The following is a 19,111-nucleotide window of genomic DNA, read 5'->3' as shown; positions in this document are numbered from 1 at the left end:
CACTTGGAGCGGCATGGTGCGTCCAATCGACACAGTCTGCAGTCGTCCTGAGAGTTGTTCCTCGGCGGATATTCCACCTTGGAGCATAAACCTCATTGGAATCTAAAACTGCAAAAACAGAAAACAGTTAGGAAAAAATGACTAAGGATGGATAATAGGCCAAAGTAACCCCACGCACCTGTAGGGTCGATAACAGGCCGATAGCCGCTAAACCCATCACCCGAACCTAAAGGATATCCATCCAAGAGGTCAAGGAGATGGGAAGGAGGCAAAGATCGGACCCCTTCATCAACAGAGGTAAGTCTAGAGGTCCCAACTCTAAACATACCTGAAGAACTGGCCAAGGACGAAGTAGTCGTTGACGCCGAATGTGACACCGTAGAAGTCACAGAGGTAGAGACCATCAGAGATGAACTCATTTGAGATGAACTCATAACCGTTGCAGTCGCTGCAGATGAGCTCATCGCAGATGAGCTCATGGAAAAAGTCACCGCCGGTCCGGTGAATGACGTGGTAAATATGGCACTGACGGCTGGCGAAGAAGTTGAACTGCTCAACGCAGCAACGAAACTGGACGCCATCGTCGGCACAGCAGCCATGACAGACGACGTCATAACCGGAACAGTTGCTTCAACAGTAAAAGCAACAGAACCAGTACCAGAAACAGACGCAGCCGCCTGGGTCATCGCCTCGGATAGGTTGACCAAACCTATCGTCGTGGGTCCTGAACCAACTCCTCCCGCACCACTCTCCTCAAAAACAGATAAGTCTACTTCTGTATAAAGAAAAACCTTAAGATATCAAAAACGAAAGAGGAAGGAGATGCGGAAAAGGTACACAAAAAGTACACTTACTGGTTTTCTTGATCTTGAAAGTCCTGTTAGGCAGAGATGGACCCGATGAAAATGGTCTCTTCACGCCAGTTATCTTCGCAATGCTTAGCGGCTCGGAAGTGACAGTCGTTGTCTCAACCTCTGAGACAATGGTCTCGTCACCACCACTAAGGTTCCTCGCCGCCTCCTCACTCTCAGTCTCGGAATCAGACTGATCCCCCAAGTCAACGAAGGTAGCAACCTTCGTTTTGCCCTTCACGCTAGCCGCCTTCTTTTTCCTTACAACAAAGGGCCCATCTGCGGATCCCTCATCAGAAGATGACAAGATCAGAGGAATTCCAACAGAAGTGTGAGCATCAAGAGGACAAGGATTAAAGAACTCATTACCTGGCCGAGTGGCGCTTAAAATCTCATGGCCTGGCGGATAGACCTCTGCGAACCTATCCGCAGTTTTCTCCAAAACGGGCAACTCGTTCTCATCAAGATCACGATTACCCAACCGCGTTGGACCACCAGTCTCCCGCGGGTGCAAAAGCGACTGTACGTCGTTCCCTTCTGAAATAAAAATAATAACAATGTTAGAAGGAAAACCCTAAACCAACACAAAGGACGGGGCGTACCATAAGGAATAGAGTTCAAACCGTATTCAAGAACGATGGGTATTTGCGGCGTCCCAGACCCGGCGTCCTTCCACACGCAACTCATCCCAGGCATGACCATCCCAGATTCCGAGAAGCGATAAACAGGAGTCTGAATCTGAGAAATCTTGGTGAACCACTCCGTCTCCTGGTAATTGGAAGCCGGAAGATTAGGAAGTGCCCTCCCATTCTTGAACGTCATCGCAATGGGAACGACACGAGCGGAAATATAGAAAAATTCACGCTTCCAAGGACGAAGACTACGCTCAGTAGTACAGATCTTTAAACCCTTGATCCGAGTGACAAGGGTATACCAACCCTGGACGCACCTCCAAGTATAGAAGGTCATCAGACGGTCGACTCGAGGCTCGATATCCAAAATACAGCACACCCATTCGAAATGGCGAACTTTAGCAATTGCCATTGGGTGCACCTCTGTCAAATGAACACCGTGTTTCTCCAAAAAACGGTATACGAACTTCGTTAATGGGAATCTTAGATTCCCATATATGAAGAACGAAGCGTAAACCCCTATCTTGCCCTTAGGGGCGTCGTATACCGTCTGGTTGGCCTCCGGCAACTCCGGCTCATACGGCTCCAGCTTGAATTTCTTGACGATGTAATTGTATACATCGAGAGAAAAGTACACTGACACTCGCCAACAGTACTCTTATCGTCCTTATCGGACTCTTCGACGTTAACCTCTGGGTCATGAGAAGAAGAAGACATTTTTTAATGTTAAGGTTGAAAGAAAGCGGTTTCAGGGTTGCTCGCCGGAAAGATGAGAATTCGCCGGAAATCGCTTAAAAGAAAAAGAAGAGTGAAGTGAAGATAATGGACGAAATACACCCTCTCCACCTTATATACTCATCGCAATGAATGCGATGAATTTAATGCGAATGAGAGAGAGCGTAGGAGCAATGACACGGCGACACGTGTGGATAAAGCAAGCTGGCAACAGATGTCAGAATGGCGCGTGCCATGAAACTCGCGCCCCACGCGCCTGAAAAAGCGTTGAGATTGACCACATGCTGTCACGTCGTCATAACTTCCTGCACATCCTGAAACCGTCAGAAGACGCCAACGTCCTTTCAACCGTTTGGACTGTCCTTATCCTTTCACCAACCCTCCGAATTCAAAAAGATTCAAAAAGATTCAAAAATAAGAGGGAATATACCCCCTTACCTTGGAAAGTAAGAAACCATAAGACAAGTGCGGGTACAGTGTCAAGGCGAAACCCTTCACATACTTAGCACTTGCAGGGAATTGAAGCCAAGAAGATCGATCTTATGAGCCATGCTTGCGGAAAGAGAAATAACACCCCCGCATGGCGGGAACGTTGAGAACTAGATTGTTTGAAGCTCCAAGGTGGAATTGGTTGTTTAACATAACTAATCACTATGTCTAAAACTACCAAAACCTCGTGGAGAATCTACACAAGTGAAACTCAACGCTCCCGACTTGCGAAGAGGTTACATACCTACCCGGATCATACCCAAAGATCAGGCAGAAAAGTCAGGAATTTTCTGCAAGTGACATTAGGAAAACTGCGGGAAGAATCCCCACAGAGAACCTTAAAAAACGAAAACCCCTTTTTAAAGCCCCTTGCTTGAAGTCCAAATGTTCCCCTCACTTATTAAAAATTCATGAGAAGAACAATGGACTGGGGGGACTTGAAGAGGTAGGTCCCCGCAAAGCCCAGTTGGACCCACAAGACTCACCTTGAAGAGGTACGTCTACGAAAAGACCAACTGGATCTGCAGGACCCACCATGCTCAGAGAGATGAAGACCTTACACGCAGTAAGCCAGCTGTCCCCGCAGGAAAGCCTCCCTTGGTACAGTACCCTGCCTGTTCCCGCAGCTGTGGGTACAAGCCAAGAAGGAAGGCTACCCGCACTAACAGTAAGGCTACACGCATAAGGCACTAACTCTTAATACTTCAGTAATGTCACCTGAAGAAGGAATGAGCAGGGCGGGAATATTCCCGCCCAAAAGAGCCAGTCTGTACGCTTCTAGAAGATCTTTTGTACTATACCTACCAAGGTATCGACAAATAGACAAGATCTGACAAAAGCAACCCATGAACCAATCACAGGGTGACAGCTCACTGACAATAGTACGAGGAGGAGCACGCTCCAGTACAAAATGTCACTATCAGCCGCTGCCTACCCACCAACTCCCATCATGGCACGAACGTAGTCCATAGTTGGTGGAAAAGGAATATTATATACAGCTGGCCGTACCTGCTTGGAAACCTACCTTCGGCTATAAATACTCCAACACCCTGGAACGGTATCATCATCTTCTCTCTAGCTATTTCTCTCTATATACACTTATATTCAGAGCAACCTAGTCTGATTCTCACGTCGGAGGGTGGTCACAAGGAGGAACCCCCCCCCCCTTTCTCAGTGGCGAGCTTACGGTGTCTGTTTTGCAGGTTGAGAAGAATAGCCATCTTTGCCGGAACTAACCCTCGTGGGAAACATCTACTTAACCCTAAGATTATCCTTAATCTGTCGGGGTAACTTAGTGTTTCTTCACCTATCATGTACGGATGTATCCTTACTCAACACACAAATATATATATATATATGTGTGTGTTTTTTCATTATTTTGAATATGCATGTATCCTTACTCCTAAGATTTTTATTTAATATTTGACTATTATACAACTTAAAAGCAATAAACTCAAATTCCTTGGTTGAATTAAGTGATAGCCGTTACATTTCCGCGTTGATATTCCCGTAACTAACTGACCAGTTTAATATAATTAAGTTGGAAAAAAAAGGAATATATGGTTGTTTAAAGTTGTACTTAAAAATAACCTGTGAAATATATGATTTAGATTATATAATATTGCATCCTTTCAAAATGTCTGTCCATATAAACATCTAACTAGCACCATAACCTTTACAATCCAGTGGTTTGAAACCGAACATATTCTTTAAACAAATCATAATGCATATGTAATATACATATGTTGTGTAATGATGGATCCTGAAATTTTTTATGGGTATCCGATTACGGGTTAACCAAACTAATATAAAATTCATTAATAACAAGAACTTAAAAATAACATATAGATACACACACACATAATGATAGTCATATAAAACATCCTGACTTAATTAACTCATGCTAAAAGTTTAAACAACTTCCTAAGTCCTTCACTCACTTCTTTTCTTATATAGTACCAGTGACACATTTTGAGGTGTAACGATATGCATGGCATTTAATTTACAAAGATAGGAGGTTCTGACTACCCTGTGGTATGGGGGCCTAATTATACCTGACCTAATAATGTAAAGCTGTATATACATTTCCATCAATTGCACACCCATCTTTGGTAATCATGCCTTACACTTTTGCACATTTAAAGTTTGAAATTTTAAGTGTACTTGTTAAAACATTGATGCAATGAAGCTGTCAGATACATAGAGTTGTATCTACAAACATGTAATGAAATCCAAAATCAAAACTATTTATCGCATTAGGGTCCAAAACGTATCATTCAATTCAAAAGAAATTGAAATCATACCGAATGTCAGTAAACGATTCACATTATAACATAATTACAAATAATTCGTAGTATAAAAATAACATATAGATCATTTGCATAACAAAATAACATATAAGTTGTCCGCATATACCATCACCGATAAAGAAAAGGTAAAAAAGGTAAATTAATTAAGCGGTTTGCTAATCACCAACAAATTACTGTCGAAATTCTATTGGTAAACTAACACATGCTTCATCGACGGGTTAAACTGTCGATGATGCTTTGTTTTTAGTGTAGCCTCAACATGAAGACTGCTCACGGTGTGACCAACCCCTAGAGGAACCACGAATTTAATTTGAACTCCTTGACTAGATTCATATCTACAAATCAGTGGTGCCAAGTTATGTATCCTTCCAAACTATCAATATATATGTATAATTGTACCATCCACCACCTTTCTCACAAAAGAGTAACTAAACAGGATTTTAAAGATTACCCATTGAATTATTCTTTTTCAGCCATATATGACTAAGGGCCCGGTACCTTTGATAATGTCTAGGTGTAATGGGTCACTGGTTATAAAAAAAAAGAAAGGAAAATTGGTTTTTATTGGTCTCAACTATTGTCTTTTGGTCATTGTCGGTCCCAACTAACGAATTGGTCACTGATGGTCCCAACTTTTAATGTATATGTTTCTAACGGTCTGCGGCTAACAGAGTCCTAACGCCGTTAGTTTCAGGTCGTTGGAAAAACGTTTTTGGTCGGTAAAGTCAATTTTTTTGCCAGAAAACACCACCTTAACACCGCCACCACCACCAATTGACTCACCGCTAGCCAACCACCATCACTTAAGCACCATCAACTGATTCCGACGATGGTCTAGGGTTCCGTCGTACTCAATAATTGGGGCTTTTACTAGAAAACGGTTCCTAAAGATACGATACAAAGTTACCATGATGTTTGGGACAAAACTGTTAAATTTTCGAGAAAAAAATGTTTTTTCCAGCAAAAACGTTTTTCCGGCGACGTGAAACTAACGACGTTAGAATTCTGTTAGTCGTGAACCGTTAGAAACAAATAAATTAAAAGTTAGGACCGTCAGCAGCCAATTTGTTTGTTGGCATCGACAGTGACCAAAAGACGATAGTTAGGACCAATAAAAACCAATTTTCCAAAAAGAAATATGGTATCAATAAGCATGATATATTTGATATGCCTTGGGTAGCTGAGTGCTAGTGAAATTATGGTAAGTTAAGTTACTTGTTAGATGTATGGCATTAATTATTTGTTGTTAAGAATTTAAGATACTAATTACTTTTCATATACGAATAACTTGATCTGATTAACCTAAACTACATCGATTCTACTTTTGGCATGTTAATTAAGAATTTGTAAAAACACATTAACTTTTTAGAAAGTATGAGAGTTGTTATTTTGTCTTGAATTATATTAACTTTCCGGACAATTAAATTTAATATAATAGAATGAAAGGAAATGAGGTGCAAAAGTTTAATGGTGAAACATCTTTAAGAAAAGGACGATGAAAACAAAAGGCAAAATAAAAAAGAATTGACCAACAAAAACCCTTTAGTCTGGGGAGCCATAACTGCTCGTTAGTGGGCTGTTTGTGAAAAACAAAAGTTTTGAAAGCAATTGGGCTAATTAAGGATGGGCTCAAATGAACTCACCATATCAAAACCGGTTTTTTTCCAAACCGGAATGGTTTGGTCAAAGCCGGTTTGACCCAAACCGGTTCGGTTTAGGAACAAGTGAGGTCGGTTTAATCCAGCTCAATCGATTCAGTTTAGAACTGTTTTAACCGGTTTTAAAAGCGCTCAAACCAGTTCGGTTCGGTTTACATTGAACTGGTCCCAAGCCGGTTTTCTTAACACCTCCACACCATTGGATGACAAAAGCTCGGTTCAAATAAAAAGAAAACAATACAATTCAACCAGGAGTTTTGGGTTGTGAAATTTAAAGACAATAATTAATCTTTTCTTGTAAGTTTCGATTTAATATGTTGTTGCATATTTGTTTAGATTAATTTATTCACCATATAAAACAAACAAGTGGTCCGCAGATTCTTCATAAGCAAGCAAGAACTGGAGAAGATGAGTGTGGAACAGCTGAAAGCAATCAAAGCGATCAAGAGGTTAATCTTCTTCAAGACAGCCTCAATAACAGCCAACACTCGTCTCGATCTAGCTTCTGCAGCTCTCCAAGATCTATCTCTCCGACCTACAGGTCTTTTATTAATAATAATAATATCATGCAATTCAATTATTAATTTGACTTTTGATTGTAAAACAGGGAAGAAAATGCTGGAACCCTAGATGATGCTGAGAAAGTACTTGTGGATGTTGGTACTGGTTATTTCATTGAGGTAATTAAGTGTTTTTTTTTAATGATTTAGGGTTTGCATATTGCATATATGAATATTGATATTTGATAGTTTGTTTGGAAAGATAGGTAATTTGATTGTGAGTTAGGATGTCAAGTTAATTGGTTTCGATAAGTTGTGAAATTATGAGGTATTAACAAATCAAATGATGATCATGCAGCTTATGCTCGAATCTTACTAAAAAACAAATGCTCTATAAGCCAAAAAAAAGAAAGTGAAAACCACATAGAATGTTTTATCGGGTCGGTTCGGTTGTTAGCCTCAGCCAAACGAACCAATCAGTTTTTGTGTTTATTCGGTTAATTTTTTTATTCTCGGTTCAGTTAATAACCATAATCAAATTTGGGCTAAAAATTTTATTTTTACTTGCTAATACATGAAATGAAGGTATAGATACATTTAATGTTGATATAAATACATGAAATGGAGGTATAAAAGCTAGAAATATATGAAAATATGAATGGTTCGGTTCATTTCAGTTAACCAAGGGTACAAAAAATAACCGATAACTGATTTTTGGTCAATTTGGTTATCAGTTAATAAAGGTTTGGTTTTGTCGGTTTTCGGTTCGGTTATTGCCCACGTCTGTTTTATTGTTAGGATTTGTTTTACAAAGCAAAAACAAAGTGGTTACCTTTTAAGCACATAAGAAACAGCCATTGAAGAGTCAAAGCTGATAATCTGCAATACATGACCATCTAAGCATTGACATTGATTTTAAAAATTTTGATTTTGAGGATGTCGACGAATATATCAAAGTTACCATTGTTTATATGACAGATCAGAAACTAACCCTTTAACCTAAATGGAAAATGCTGAATAATGTATCTTCTCTTAATATCTTTGTGTATGTGTGTCAAACAGAAAACTATGGAGGAAGGGAAGGACTATTGTGAACGTAAAATCAACTTGCTGAAATCAAACTATGACCAACTTTTAGAGGTATGTTTTCTTTCAGTGAATCACATGTTATTTGTAACTTGTTATGTTGAAATACTGCATTCAAATTATTATTGAAAGATATATCTCTATAAGCTAGGCAAATGCATTGATAAAATCTAAACAAGTCATCCCAGTTTCTTCATCTCTTTGGCTGTTTTCACATATCCGCGTTTTGCACTCTCTAATTTTGAACAATATTTGATTCTATTCTATGCTGGATTATAATGGAATTAGAATATCTTCACCTGCTTCTTCAAAAAGTGGTGTATGTGTTTATTGTTCTGGTTTTATTAATTGATTCGTCAATCTTACATGAAAGATATGAATTCGGGGACAAGCTTTGAATTGGTAACGACGATAATGTGATTATTATTTATGCAGGTGACAAGCAAGAAGAAAAGCATAGCAGATGAGGCAGGACTGGTGTTGCAAGCCAAACTGAAACAACTAGCTACTCAATCATAGATGATACCTGCTTCATGGCATCTTGTAATGGTTTTGACACCTTTTAGCCTTTTTATTTGATTTTAAATTGTTCATGCAGGTATGAATATTACCTGTTTTTGTAGTTTTTACCAAGAAAATTTACAATATATAATGTTTCAAGTTATTACATATTCATCAACTAGAGGTGCACAAATCGGGATTTAGGCCAAACTAGTTCCGAGTTGGGTCAACAAAAGTGAAAAAAAAAACGGGTTCTGGCCCAACAAGGCAGTTTGGAACCGGTTTTTGAGGGGGGAAAGGATCAGGTTTGAAACTGGGTTTAAGCTTTTCTGTTTGGGCTTGACCGAGTTCAAGTCTGTTTCAATGGATAGGGTTTCAACCTCGGTTTCAACCCTACGGGCCAGGTCGGTTCCAAAGAGGTTTCAGTATTGGCTTTGGCTCCTGGTTACAAACAGCTCCCACTGTTCCAGTTGTTGAAAATAATTTTCTTTGTGCTGCAACATTACACAGTCAAGACATGAAATTGGATATGTGATTCATCAGAAAATCCCAAACCTGTTACCTATTTCAAAATCTAACATGTTAGTGTAAGTATATAATTTTAAAATTTATTTTGGTTAAGAGTTTTGTGTAATCAAATCATTTTTCTTTTCTTATATTTGTGGTTTTTCTAATAGGGATATTGGTTTTTAATACTCCCAACTTTAATCCTTTGGTAGGGAACACTCCCGACTTTCGATTTGCTACCCACCGCTCCCAATTTTCACCTTATGCTCTTCTATCACTCCCTAACCACTAACTCCGTTAGTTATTTGCTGACGTGCCAATTTTTTAAATAAAATAATAATAAAATTTATGGGCCCCACACACAACATCATCTCTTCTTTTTCTTAAAAAAACCCTAACTCCATTAATTCCTCCACCCAACCCACCATCACCCACCTCTCCTTCCACCTCAAACAACCATTTGTCCTAGACTAATATCCACCCTCTGTTGTAGTAAAGCCGACAACGGTTATCGTTTCTGTGCAACTACCAACCGCTAATGATGCTCCGGCAAAGGAGTCGGTGGTGGCTCGGAAGTTCAGACGACTCTTGGTCTCCGGCGATTACTACAGAAGCATTGAGTTGGTAGGAAGCATTCCAGTGTTCTGAAATGCAGCTCCAGTAGTTTGTTAAGTTTTCCGACGAACCTCGCTATTCCGGCTAAGGGTTCCAACGAGCTCCCACCCGCATTCTTGTTCTTCGGGAAATGTTTATAGTGAGATGCTATGACGGATTGGCTTCCGTTGGTTGTGGTTCAAGCTTTTCCGGCGAACCTCGCTATTCCGGCGAGGGGTTCCGACGAGCTTTCACCTGCATTCTTGTTCTTCAGGAAGCGTTAATAGTGAGGTGCATTTATGGCTAGGGTTCCGTTGGTTGTGTTTCAAGCTTTTCCGGCGAGTTGACTCTATATTTTGTAGGGATGAAGGTGGTGGTATATGTAATTGGGGTTTTTTTATATAAAATAATAATAACCATTTTCCACATAAGCATGCCACACGTGTAAAAATAGTCCATGTCAGCAAAAAAACTAACGGAATTAGTGCTCCGTTAGTTAAGGGGTGATAGAAGAAAATAAGTTGAAAGTTGGGAGCGGTGGTTGCAAATCGAAAGTTGGAAGTGTTTCTTACCAAAGGATTAAAGTTTGGAGGATTAAAAACCAACATCCCTTTCTAATATGTTAATTTCTTGTATTCGAGTGGTGATGAATTTATTATTTATTTTGTATACTTCGGTAACATAACGAACCTAACCGATACTGGCGAATTTGTGTTGATTTGCCGCCTCAACTCGTGGGTTTTATGCTTTTTTTTAACATTCTAATTTATTTTTGTTTTTGGGTGTTGACAAATTTATTTATTTATATCTACTTTCGTTATGTGGCGAACCTAACCAATATTGTTGAATTCGCGTCGACTTTCTGCCACAACAGAAGGGTCTTACTGACCGAATAAGTGTTTGAAATATTTAATATATTGTATTGTAAGCTATAGGAGCGTCATTACTATTATGGGTGTTTGCTACTTTATTTTTCGGGTTTAGTGTTGGTAGTGTAACCAACCTAGCCGATACACACATTGTTCGTTTCACTTTGGTCATGCATTGTACCCGTGTCAATACCTTTAAGGGGTGTTTAGGATTCCTTATTTTACTTCCTTATAACTTTTCATTAAGTTAATAAGTTACACTTTTATAACTTATGAAACTTTTCCTCTCACAATATAAGCAATCCCAAACACCTTATTACTTTTCAAAAAGTTTATAAGTTATAAGTTGGTAAAAATAAGCAATCCCAAACACCCCCTTATTCGTGTATGGACGTAACGTGACTGGTTTTTATTCCCTAGTTATATGTTCTTTGTCTCTCACGTTACATGCATATGTTATCTTGTATTCTACATCAAAGTATTTTGACGTACACATACTAAAACAAGTATCGTCTACATCAAAGTATTTGTACATACTTATATACCAAAACAAATATCTATCTATCAAGTGAACATAATATAGTATAGTAAGTGACATTGAGAATAAAAGTATATTCGAATAATAATAATAATAATAATAAAGTTTGATAAAAGTGATAAGATAAGTAGCGTGATAATATATATGACCACCTAACGTATTATTATTGCTATGATATCAACGCCATGGTCACCATAAAGTTAGATACCCACCATTTCTAGAAATTAAAATAATTAATAATAATAATTTGTAAAAAATAAATAAATAAATATATATAGAGCCGAATTATATAATAATAATAATAATATGGTTAGAAAGAAAGAAAGAAAAATGAATGATAGCAACATGAAAAGCAAAGGGAGAGCGTAAAAGCAGTGGTTAAAAATTCATCTTCCATTTCCTCATACGATCAATCAATCACAATTTCAACATTTACATGAGGAGGATTACTAATGCATTTGAATTTGATCAAACAACACAACATGCCGCCCATTGCTTCTAATTTATTATTATGCCATTAGCATGTAACCTTTTGTTTCAGCCATTATGTCTATTTCAGGCAAGTTTTTTTCTGGTTCCTTCGTTTTCACGCCAATCGTCTTCTCACCGTCATGTTATTGGGAGTTACGGTTGTTGTATATGCACAACAACCGTATGAATAATTTGTAGATAATTTGTTGTTATTAAAGATGAGTTTATAATATTAGGTATGATCATTATGTTGGCGCGTTCTCTTATTCCATTAGTTTTGTTATCCTTTTCGTATTTGTTTTACGTAGCATTAGGTTAAATGCCTCCAAGTTAAAACCATCAAGATTTAAGATATATATAGAGAGTTAATATTAAAAAAAGATTATATAACTGCTTGCAAGTGACTAGTATTGCAAATATTAAACATCTCACTTGCAAATTGTTTCTAAATTTAAACGGAAAATAAATGGTAAATGGATTTCTGATGATCTACTTTGCTGGTGAATGTTGTATCTTATTAGTTTTAATTATTTTGATTTTTAGTTTTAATAACTCTGCTTTATGAAATGAATATCTGGTCCGTTAACGTTTATGGCCTATTTTTCATGAGCTAACTGATTGCCAATTTTTTGTAGAGTTGCGTGAGAAGCATAAACGGGAATTGGAGAAGCTGACACTAACATCACAACCGTTAAAAACACTCAAGTTTTTTAATTTGGCTATTCTTCAACACATACATAGATCATCGGTGTATATTGTCACACATGGTTTCTTGCTTGTGCTTTTGGTAGTGGCGGTCATAGCGGTCGTAGCAGTGGGAGTATTGCTTGTGACTGATGACAGTCCACATACAAAGGTACTTCATATTGTGTTTTTGACCCATTTATTGTAATATTACAGTTTACAGTTGTTATTGCAGAATAAGTTTGTTCACTTTTATAAGCTGGAAAAGATATTCATTTTGTTCATGCTTAAAATGTAGAGGTCAAGACATGACATAAACGATTTCTTTACACAAAATAATGCAAAAAATTATAATTTATTCAGCATTTTTAGAGGTGCGAAATGGGTCATGTTTACGGGCTGGTGGGCCCAACCCGACACAAACACTACAAGAATACTCGCAGTTTGACACGAACACGAGTCGTTTTACCGGACATTTTGTTATTTTTTATTATTGCATATTAATACTTTCAAATGACAACTTTGAAAACAAAGTATACAAATGTATATAAAAGAATTAAATTTTAGTTATAAAATCTGATGTCAGTTTGTCTTTAAGTTAAAAATATAAAAATATAACACATTTTTAAAATAAAAATATAAAATATTTATGACACATTTTTAAAATAAAAATATAAAGTATAAAAGGGTTAAACGGGTCAGCCCGCAAACCTGCCATGTTACACGAACACGACCTGTTTAGCTAAATGAGCTTGCGGGTTCGACCCAAAACTGACCCTAACCCATTTTTACTAAACCCAAACTCATTTTTACTAAGTTCAAACTTGAAAATTTTCATGTTTGTTTTGTGCTCGTGTCAGAAATTCACATCCCTAATTTTTATGCTAATTTTGAATGGTTGCATGTGGTGTATCTGTATGTGCAGCATGTTGAAGTGCTTGTAGAATATCTAAGATTTGGACTGTGGTGGATGGCTCTTGGCGTTGCATCTTCTATCGGTCTCGGTAAGCACCTTTTGGCTTTTTTGCACTTTATTCATGTTCTAACAAACTACGATTATTTCAAAACGAAGTTATTCCACATTTCTTATAATATACTTATTCTCAGGGTCGGGCCTGCACACCTTCGTCCTGTATCTCGGCCCACACATTGCTTTCTTCACAATGAAAGTAATGCAATGCGGCCGAGTTGATATTAAAAGTGCACCATACGATACAATATCATTAAACCGAAGTCCTACGTGGCTTAACAAGAACTGCACAGAATTTGGTCCCCCTTTATTTTCACCTCCACACGGTCCTCAAGTTTCGCTTAGTAGCATTATCTCACAAGTTCAGATGGAATCTATTCTTTGGGGCTTGGGAACTGCAATCGGCGAGCTCCCGCCATATTTTATTTCAAGAGCAGGTTTGCTAGAAGTTAAATAACCATGTATTATTGGATATTTATATGTTACAAAGTTGTATATGTTATTGTGCAGCAAGTCTTTCTGGTGGTAAAGCGGATGAACTTGAAGAGATTAATAGTTCTACTGGAGATAATAATGGTGTTTCTTCAAATATGAATAAGTTGAAGCGATGGTTCCTTTCGCATGCGCAGTATTTGAATTTCTTCACGATTCTACTGCTTGCTTCGGTTAGTTTCAAATTCAGTCATTTTATCTCTAACTTTAAAATATATAACTATGGTACATTTTATAAAAAAGAAAAATAAAATAAAACCATTGTACTAATGTTCAATTTGAATACATTTTTTCTTCCTTTTTTCAAAATTCATTTAATATGTAACTTGTTTTTCTCTAATAATTTTCAATATTTAATATAAAGCTAAATACACATCTTTATTCAGCTTTTTTTTTCTACATTTTGACATAAATATTTGAAAACAGCATTGCACTCAACATAATATTCTTTTGATATTACAAGACCAAAGAATACTTTATGTTTGTATCAAAATGCAGACAAAAAAACTGAACAAAACTGTGTATATAGATTTATATTAAATATTGCATTACAAACTATTTAACTATATCTTTTGTGAAAATTGGAAAAGAAAAAGGAAAAAGAAAGAATAATTTTATATTTCAAATCGACGGAGATAATTAACGATATCCTGGTTTAGTTCCTCTGTTAGCTTCTTTTGTTGATTAACTGCTTTATGTAAAAGTTATATTATTTAGTTTGAACTTCATTAATTAGATGAACCAATCTATAGGTACCTCCTCTATTTGACCTTGCTGGAATAATGTGTGGCCAATTCGGGATTCCATTTTGGGAGTTCTTTTTCGCAACAGTTATCGGGATCAAAGCTCACATACAGGTTTTCTAATATTAAACCTTATACGAGTCATTTTGACCAAGCTATGACTAACCACTTTTAACGTGTTTTTGCAGACTGTATTTGTGATCTCAGTATGCAACAATCAACTTCTTAACTGGATTGAAAGTGAGTTGATATGGACACTTAGTTTCATCCCCGGTGTTGCTTCTGTCCTATCGGGAATCATAGCTAAGTTGCATATGGTAAAGAATAAATATATGGCAGCCCCGCCCTCACAGTCATCAAAAATCAAGGTAACATGTTTTTTTAGTTTATGATGCTGCTTGCTCGTTTACAAAACATAAACATACTTAACATGGATCACAAATAAAAAGACGATGTAAAATTTGAAGAGTAAATATTTGAGAAATATTATTTTCCTGCGTCTGCTCGCCAAAATTTTAATAATATATATTTTAAGATAAAAAGTTACATACAATGATGAGCATATAAACTATTTCCGATACGACTCGGGCTAAAAGTATAAAACAACTTCAAATTCTCTACACAAGTCATGTTATTTTTTTAAATTAGATTTGTTATAATATATTTTGTTGGTTAATTGATTTCCGTATCTTATTATAATCGTTATTAGTATAATAAGAACTCATTAAATTTAAATACATTTCAGAACTTACAAAACATGTGTCAAATTCAATAAGATCAAAAGCAGACCATGATTTCTTAATTAAGTTGTATTTTATTTAATTTTCATGCTTGTCAGGTGGAATCATGGAAATTTTCATTTGCTTCGGTTTGGAACTCGATCATATGGCTGATGCTGTTGAATTTTTTTTCGACGATTGTAACTTCAACTGCGCAGAGTTATCTCAAGAATGATCAGGAAACAGAAATATCTCTTATGAAAAAGAAACTGCAGAAACCAAACGATCATACGAATTAAGCGTTGTGGAAACTTTAAAAACAACAGCAGTTGATCTTAATTATTTCTCTTTCATAATATAGCTAGTCAAAAGTAAGTGAGCACGCACAAGCGTGCATATACATATTGTTGTGGGGGGGTTCTAAATGTCTAAACCGACTATACGTACGTCTTTTAATTGTAGCAGGCCTTCAGTTTCTGGACCTTCAAAGGGGATACATGTATATATAAGCTTAGTGTTAGTGTTTCGTTTCTATTTCACATTTTGGTTAGTTTTTTCGTCATCTTATGGTATCGTTGTTTGATGATCTTAATGTTAACATTTTTGGTTGTTTTTTATCGGTAAGAAGTCTAACATGTACAGCAGCATGCGGGGAAAATGAATAAATTTATGCTATGCGAACTAAGTCAGGTCGGGCGGTTCAGGTCAGAGCAGGTTTTGAAAATAACATGAGTTCGGGTTAATACGGGTTGTTTTGAAAAGTAAGTACGCTTTCAAAATATTATCAAGTTATATGACTTTCAAGGTCAAAAAGGGTCTCTATGACTTTCATGTGTTTTACTCCCTTGAATTTAATAATCATTTGACATTTAACTTATTTCTTATATATTTTAACTTTGTATTATATTTATCCACATCACACGCATGTCATCGAAAATTAACAGAGTTAATGATCCGTTAGAATGGGACTGTTGTTGGTGACAAAATTGAAATCTAGGATTGCCACTAGTTAGATTGTTGGTAGAAATTAATATTGGCCGATGGTTAATAATTTGGAAATTTAAATTCCAAGTTCCTTGTATTATAATTAAATTAATAAATGTAAATATCTATATGGTCATTTTTATATAAGTTTTCAAACAGGTCATTAGGGTCGAGATACTGTACAATAATGCCTTAACGTACGATGGGTACGCGAGACGCTTAAAGGCAAAAAAAAAGGCAAAAATACTAAAACACTCAAAAAACGTTCAGCCAAAAACCTAAAACGCTCAGCCAAAACTAAAACGCTCAAAAACGGGTTTCGTGAAAAAAAAAGTAAAATATTGATCGATTAACGATCCAAATCTTTTTTTTTTTCGGTGAATCGATGATTAATTGGGTATGTATTGATGATTCCGAGATGTTGGGATGTGATTTCATGGATCAATTCGTGAAAAAAGGGATTTGCGTACGTTAAGATATTATTGTATTGGATCTTTTGCCCAGGTCGTTATACAGTATATAAAAATATAAATTTTAGGGGTGGGGGTAGAGGTGAGTGACCAAAATTAGCCAAGGATCTTTGGAGTGACCAAAATCAACCAAACAAGATTGAAAACAATTTTTTAAAGGGCCCTTTTGAGGGGTACACAAAAAAAGCATGGGTTGCCATTGTCACTTCATTGGTTCACTTTTGTCTTCAAAAGAAATTGGTTTTGAATTCTCATTTGGTGAGTGGAATATAGTTCAAAACTGGCAACTGATAGGTAATAAGTGTCAAGTGAAAATCACATTAGCTATTGGGTTTTGTTTTCTTATTTGGCCATAAAAATTATAAGAAGCGCCAAATGGTTTAGCTACTAAATATTTGTGAATTTGTCAAAAAGGAATAACAAAATGGTTTTTTTTGGTATACTCACAACGACACAGGATGTGGTTCTATACATCCTATGTATACGTTTTCTTTCATTAACTTGTTGAAAGAATGCTTCACAGGATGTGGTTCTATACATCCTATGTATACGCTTTTTGTTTTTAAGTTACAAGCATATGGATCACTACTCACTAGTGAAGATTTTGACACCTTTTCCACAAATCTCAACACCTGCGTGCGAGCATACATTCTCGCATAATATTTCAAATGTGCACGCGACACATTGTTAATTCTCCGAAGAGTCCTATATGCGTGCATGCTGATAAAATTGTGATTGAAATACATTTTGATAATTCTAGTGTTATACTTGTGATTGAAAATTTTAGCATTTTCATTACATTAATCCTACCAACAATATATGGTCCACACAAGCCCATACCGAACATATTGATGGGTTCTTGCAGTTTACTAAGCCTACTAGCAATTTGTTTGACGATGTTGTATTGGGCTTTGGATACAGATGGTTTAAAAGGTTCAAGCATATGGGTTTAAATTGGGTTTGTTGTTAAAAAAATATATATAAATAATAAAGTAGTTAGTATCCTTGTTATGTTGTCTTAAAATATAATAAAGTAGTTTTGGTGTCTTGTGACAAAAGTTGGTATCTTTTTGGTTTTGAGTTATAGTTTTAATAATAAATAAATATCTTATCCCATGTAATTTACACACCAATTTATTCACTTCTATGATGACATTTTTATAGAATATTTTGACGTATGTATTATGTTATTCAAATTACTGCTCTTTTGTCCGCATTCGTGAATTCTTTAAAATTTCAGGGCTTGGTGTGAGTAAAAAAGGTCCCCTTAAAATCACATTTTTTATTATGTGATAAATAATTTGACAATTTTATTAATTGGGCTGCATTTCGAAAACCCGATACAAACCAAAGAAAAATAAATAAATAATAAACAAGTTACTAAAATAATCTATATAAAACACACAAGAAAAGTTTTTTTTTCTATATTTGATAAAACATATATGGGCCATAACGAAGACCACTAATCAGCAGAAACTACAAATAAATTAGGTTTGAAATCACAGCAGAAAGTGTCACCATCATAACCAAAATTTAAAGTTGTGGATTTTATTTAAATAGTTGTAAAATCTTTTCTATCAAAATATTATCCGAAATGTAGCCGTGGCGTAGAATTGAGACCCAAAATCCTTTTTAAAGAAAAAAAGAAAAGTCCTAACTTTGATGCTACCATGTGAAATCACATCCTGAAGTGTGACCCACCTTCATGAAAGTGGGCCACTAAATATTAAAAGGGAGTTGTTGATTTAGATACTATCATGATTCATGATTATTATTACTCCACCCCTCACATTCTCTTTTCTTTTTCTTTTTTATTTACTTTTATTTCAAAGAAAAAGACAAAAATATAAAATAGGTTAATGTCTGTTTTGAATGGCCAAATATATTTAGAAACTAGCAAGGAACTCTTTAGACTAGCAATGTGCTAGACCATACACCAAACCCAATTGCAATTTGCAAACAGGACAACAAGTCAAAAACTAAAATGACACCAAACACCTCAATTTAAAGGGGAAATTCCTAAAATAGTCCATTTATATAATGTAGTTTCAAGTTTGTCTCTCAAATTTAAGTTTCCAACTTTGTCTATTTGGTATCTCGTCGCCGGCAACATGTTAGCGAACACCGACGATGTGCTAACATAACATAGGGTTGACAATGCATTATGTTGCTAACATAGGGTAGCAGCGATGCGTTAATGTTCAAGCAGAGGTTCCACGACGCGTTAGTTAATAACGCATCGCTGCTACCCTATGTTAGCAACATAAACGCATCGTCAACCCTGTGTTATGTTAGCAACATAGGGTAGC

General features: G+C 36.3%; 1 protein-coding gene and 1 pseudogene across 2 annotated transcripts; both read left to right on the top strand.

Annotated features, from left to right (window-relative positions):
* Positions 1-6,465: 6,465 nt before the first annotated feature.
* On the top strand, positions 6,466-8,814 carry LOC143547297 (prefoldin subunit 5-like; annotated as a pseudogene). The gene is made up of 5 exons (XR_013137750.1): positions 6,466-6,470; positions 7,052-7,255; positions 7,291-7,354; positions 8,237-8,314; positions 8,696-8,814. The product of XR_013137750.1 is annotated as a prefoldin subunit 5-like (transcript).
* Positions 8,815-10,032: 1,218 nt separating this feature from the next.
* Positions 10,033-14,752, top strand: LOC143547296 (vacuole membrane protein KMS1-like). The gene is made up of 6 exons (XM_077038755.1): positions 10,033-10,141; positions 12,376-12,596; positions 13,350-13,428; positions 13,532-13,831; positions 13,905-14,059; positions 14,639-14,752. Exons 1-6 carry the CDS (start codon positions 10,033-10,035, stop codon positions 14,750-14,752), a joined length of 978 nt encoding a protein of 325 aa, XP_076894870.1.
* Positions 14,753-19,111: the final 4,359 nt, after the last annotated feature.

This window comes from Bidens hawaiensis, unplaced genomic scaffold, assembly GCF_021521415.1.
Source record: "Bidens hawaiensis isolate Kalapana, Puna unplaced genomic scaffold, B.hawaiensis_p1.1 tig00014709_1, whole genome shotgun sequence".
Lineage (NCBI taxonomy): Eukaryota > Viridiplantae > Streptophyta > Magnoliopsida > Asterales > Asteraceae > Bidens > Bidens hawaiensis.
The sequence above is the reverse complement of the archived record's forward strand: the minus strand, read 5'-3'. Positions and strand labels throughout refer to the sequence as shown.

Bases quoted from the DNA above. Each gene is read 5' to 3' on its own strand.
- LOC143547296 (XM_077038755.1), top strand. From the start codon at position 10,033: ATGACGGATTGGCTTCCGTTGGTTGTGGTTCAAGCTTTTCCGGCGAAC. The intron at 13,429-13,531 runs GTAAGCACCTTT...ACTTATTCTCAG, and splicing joins TGCATCTTCTATCGGTCTCG to GGTCGGGCCTGCACACCTTC. The intron at 13,832-13,904 runs GTTTGCTAGAAG...GTTATTGTGCAG, and splicing joins ATATTTTATTTCAAGAGCAG to CAAGTCTTTCTGGTGGTAAA.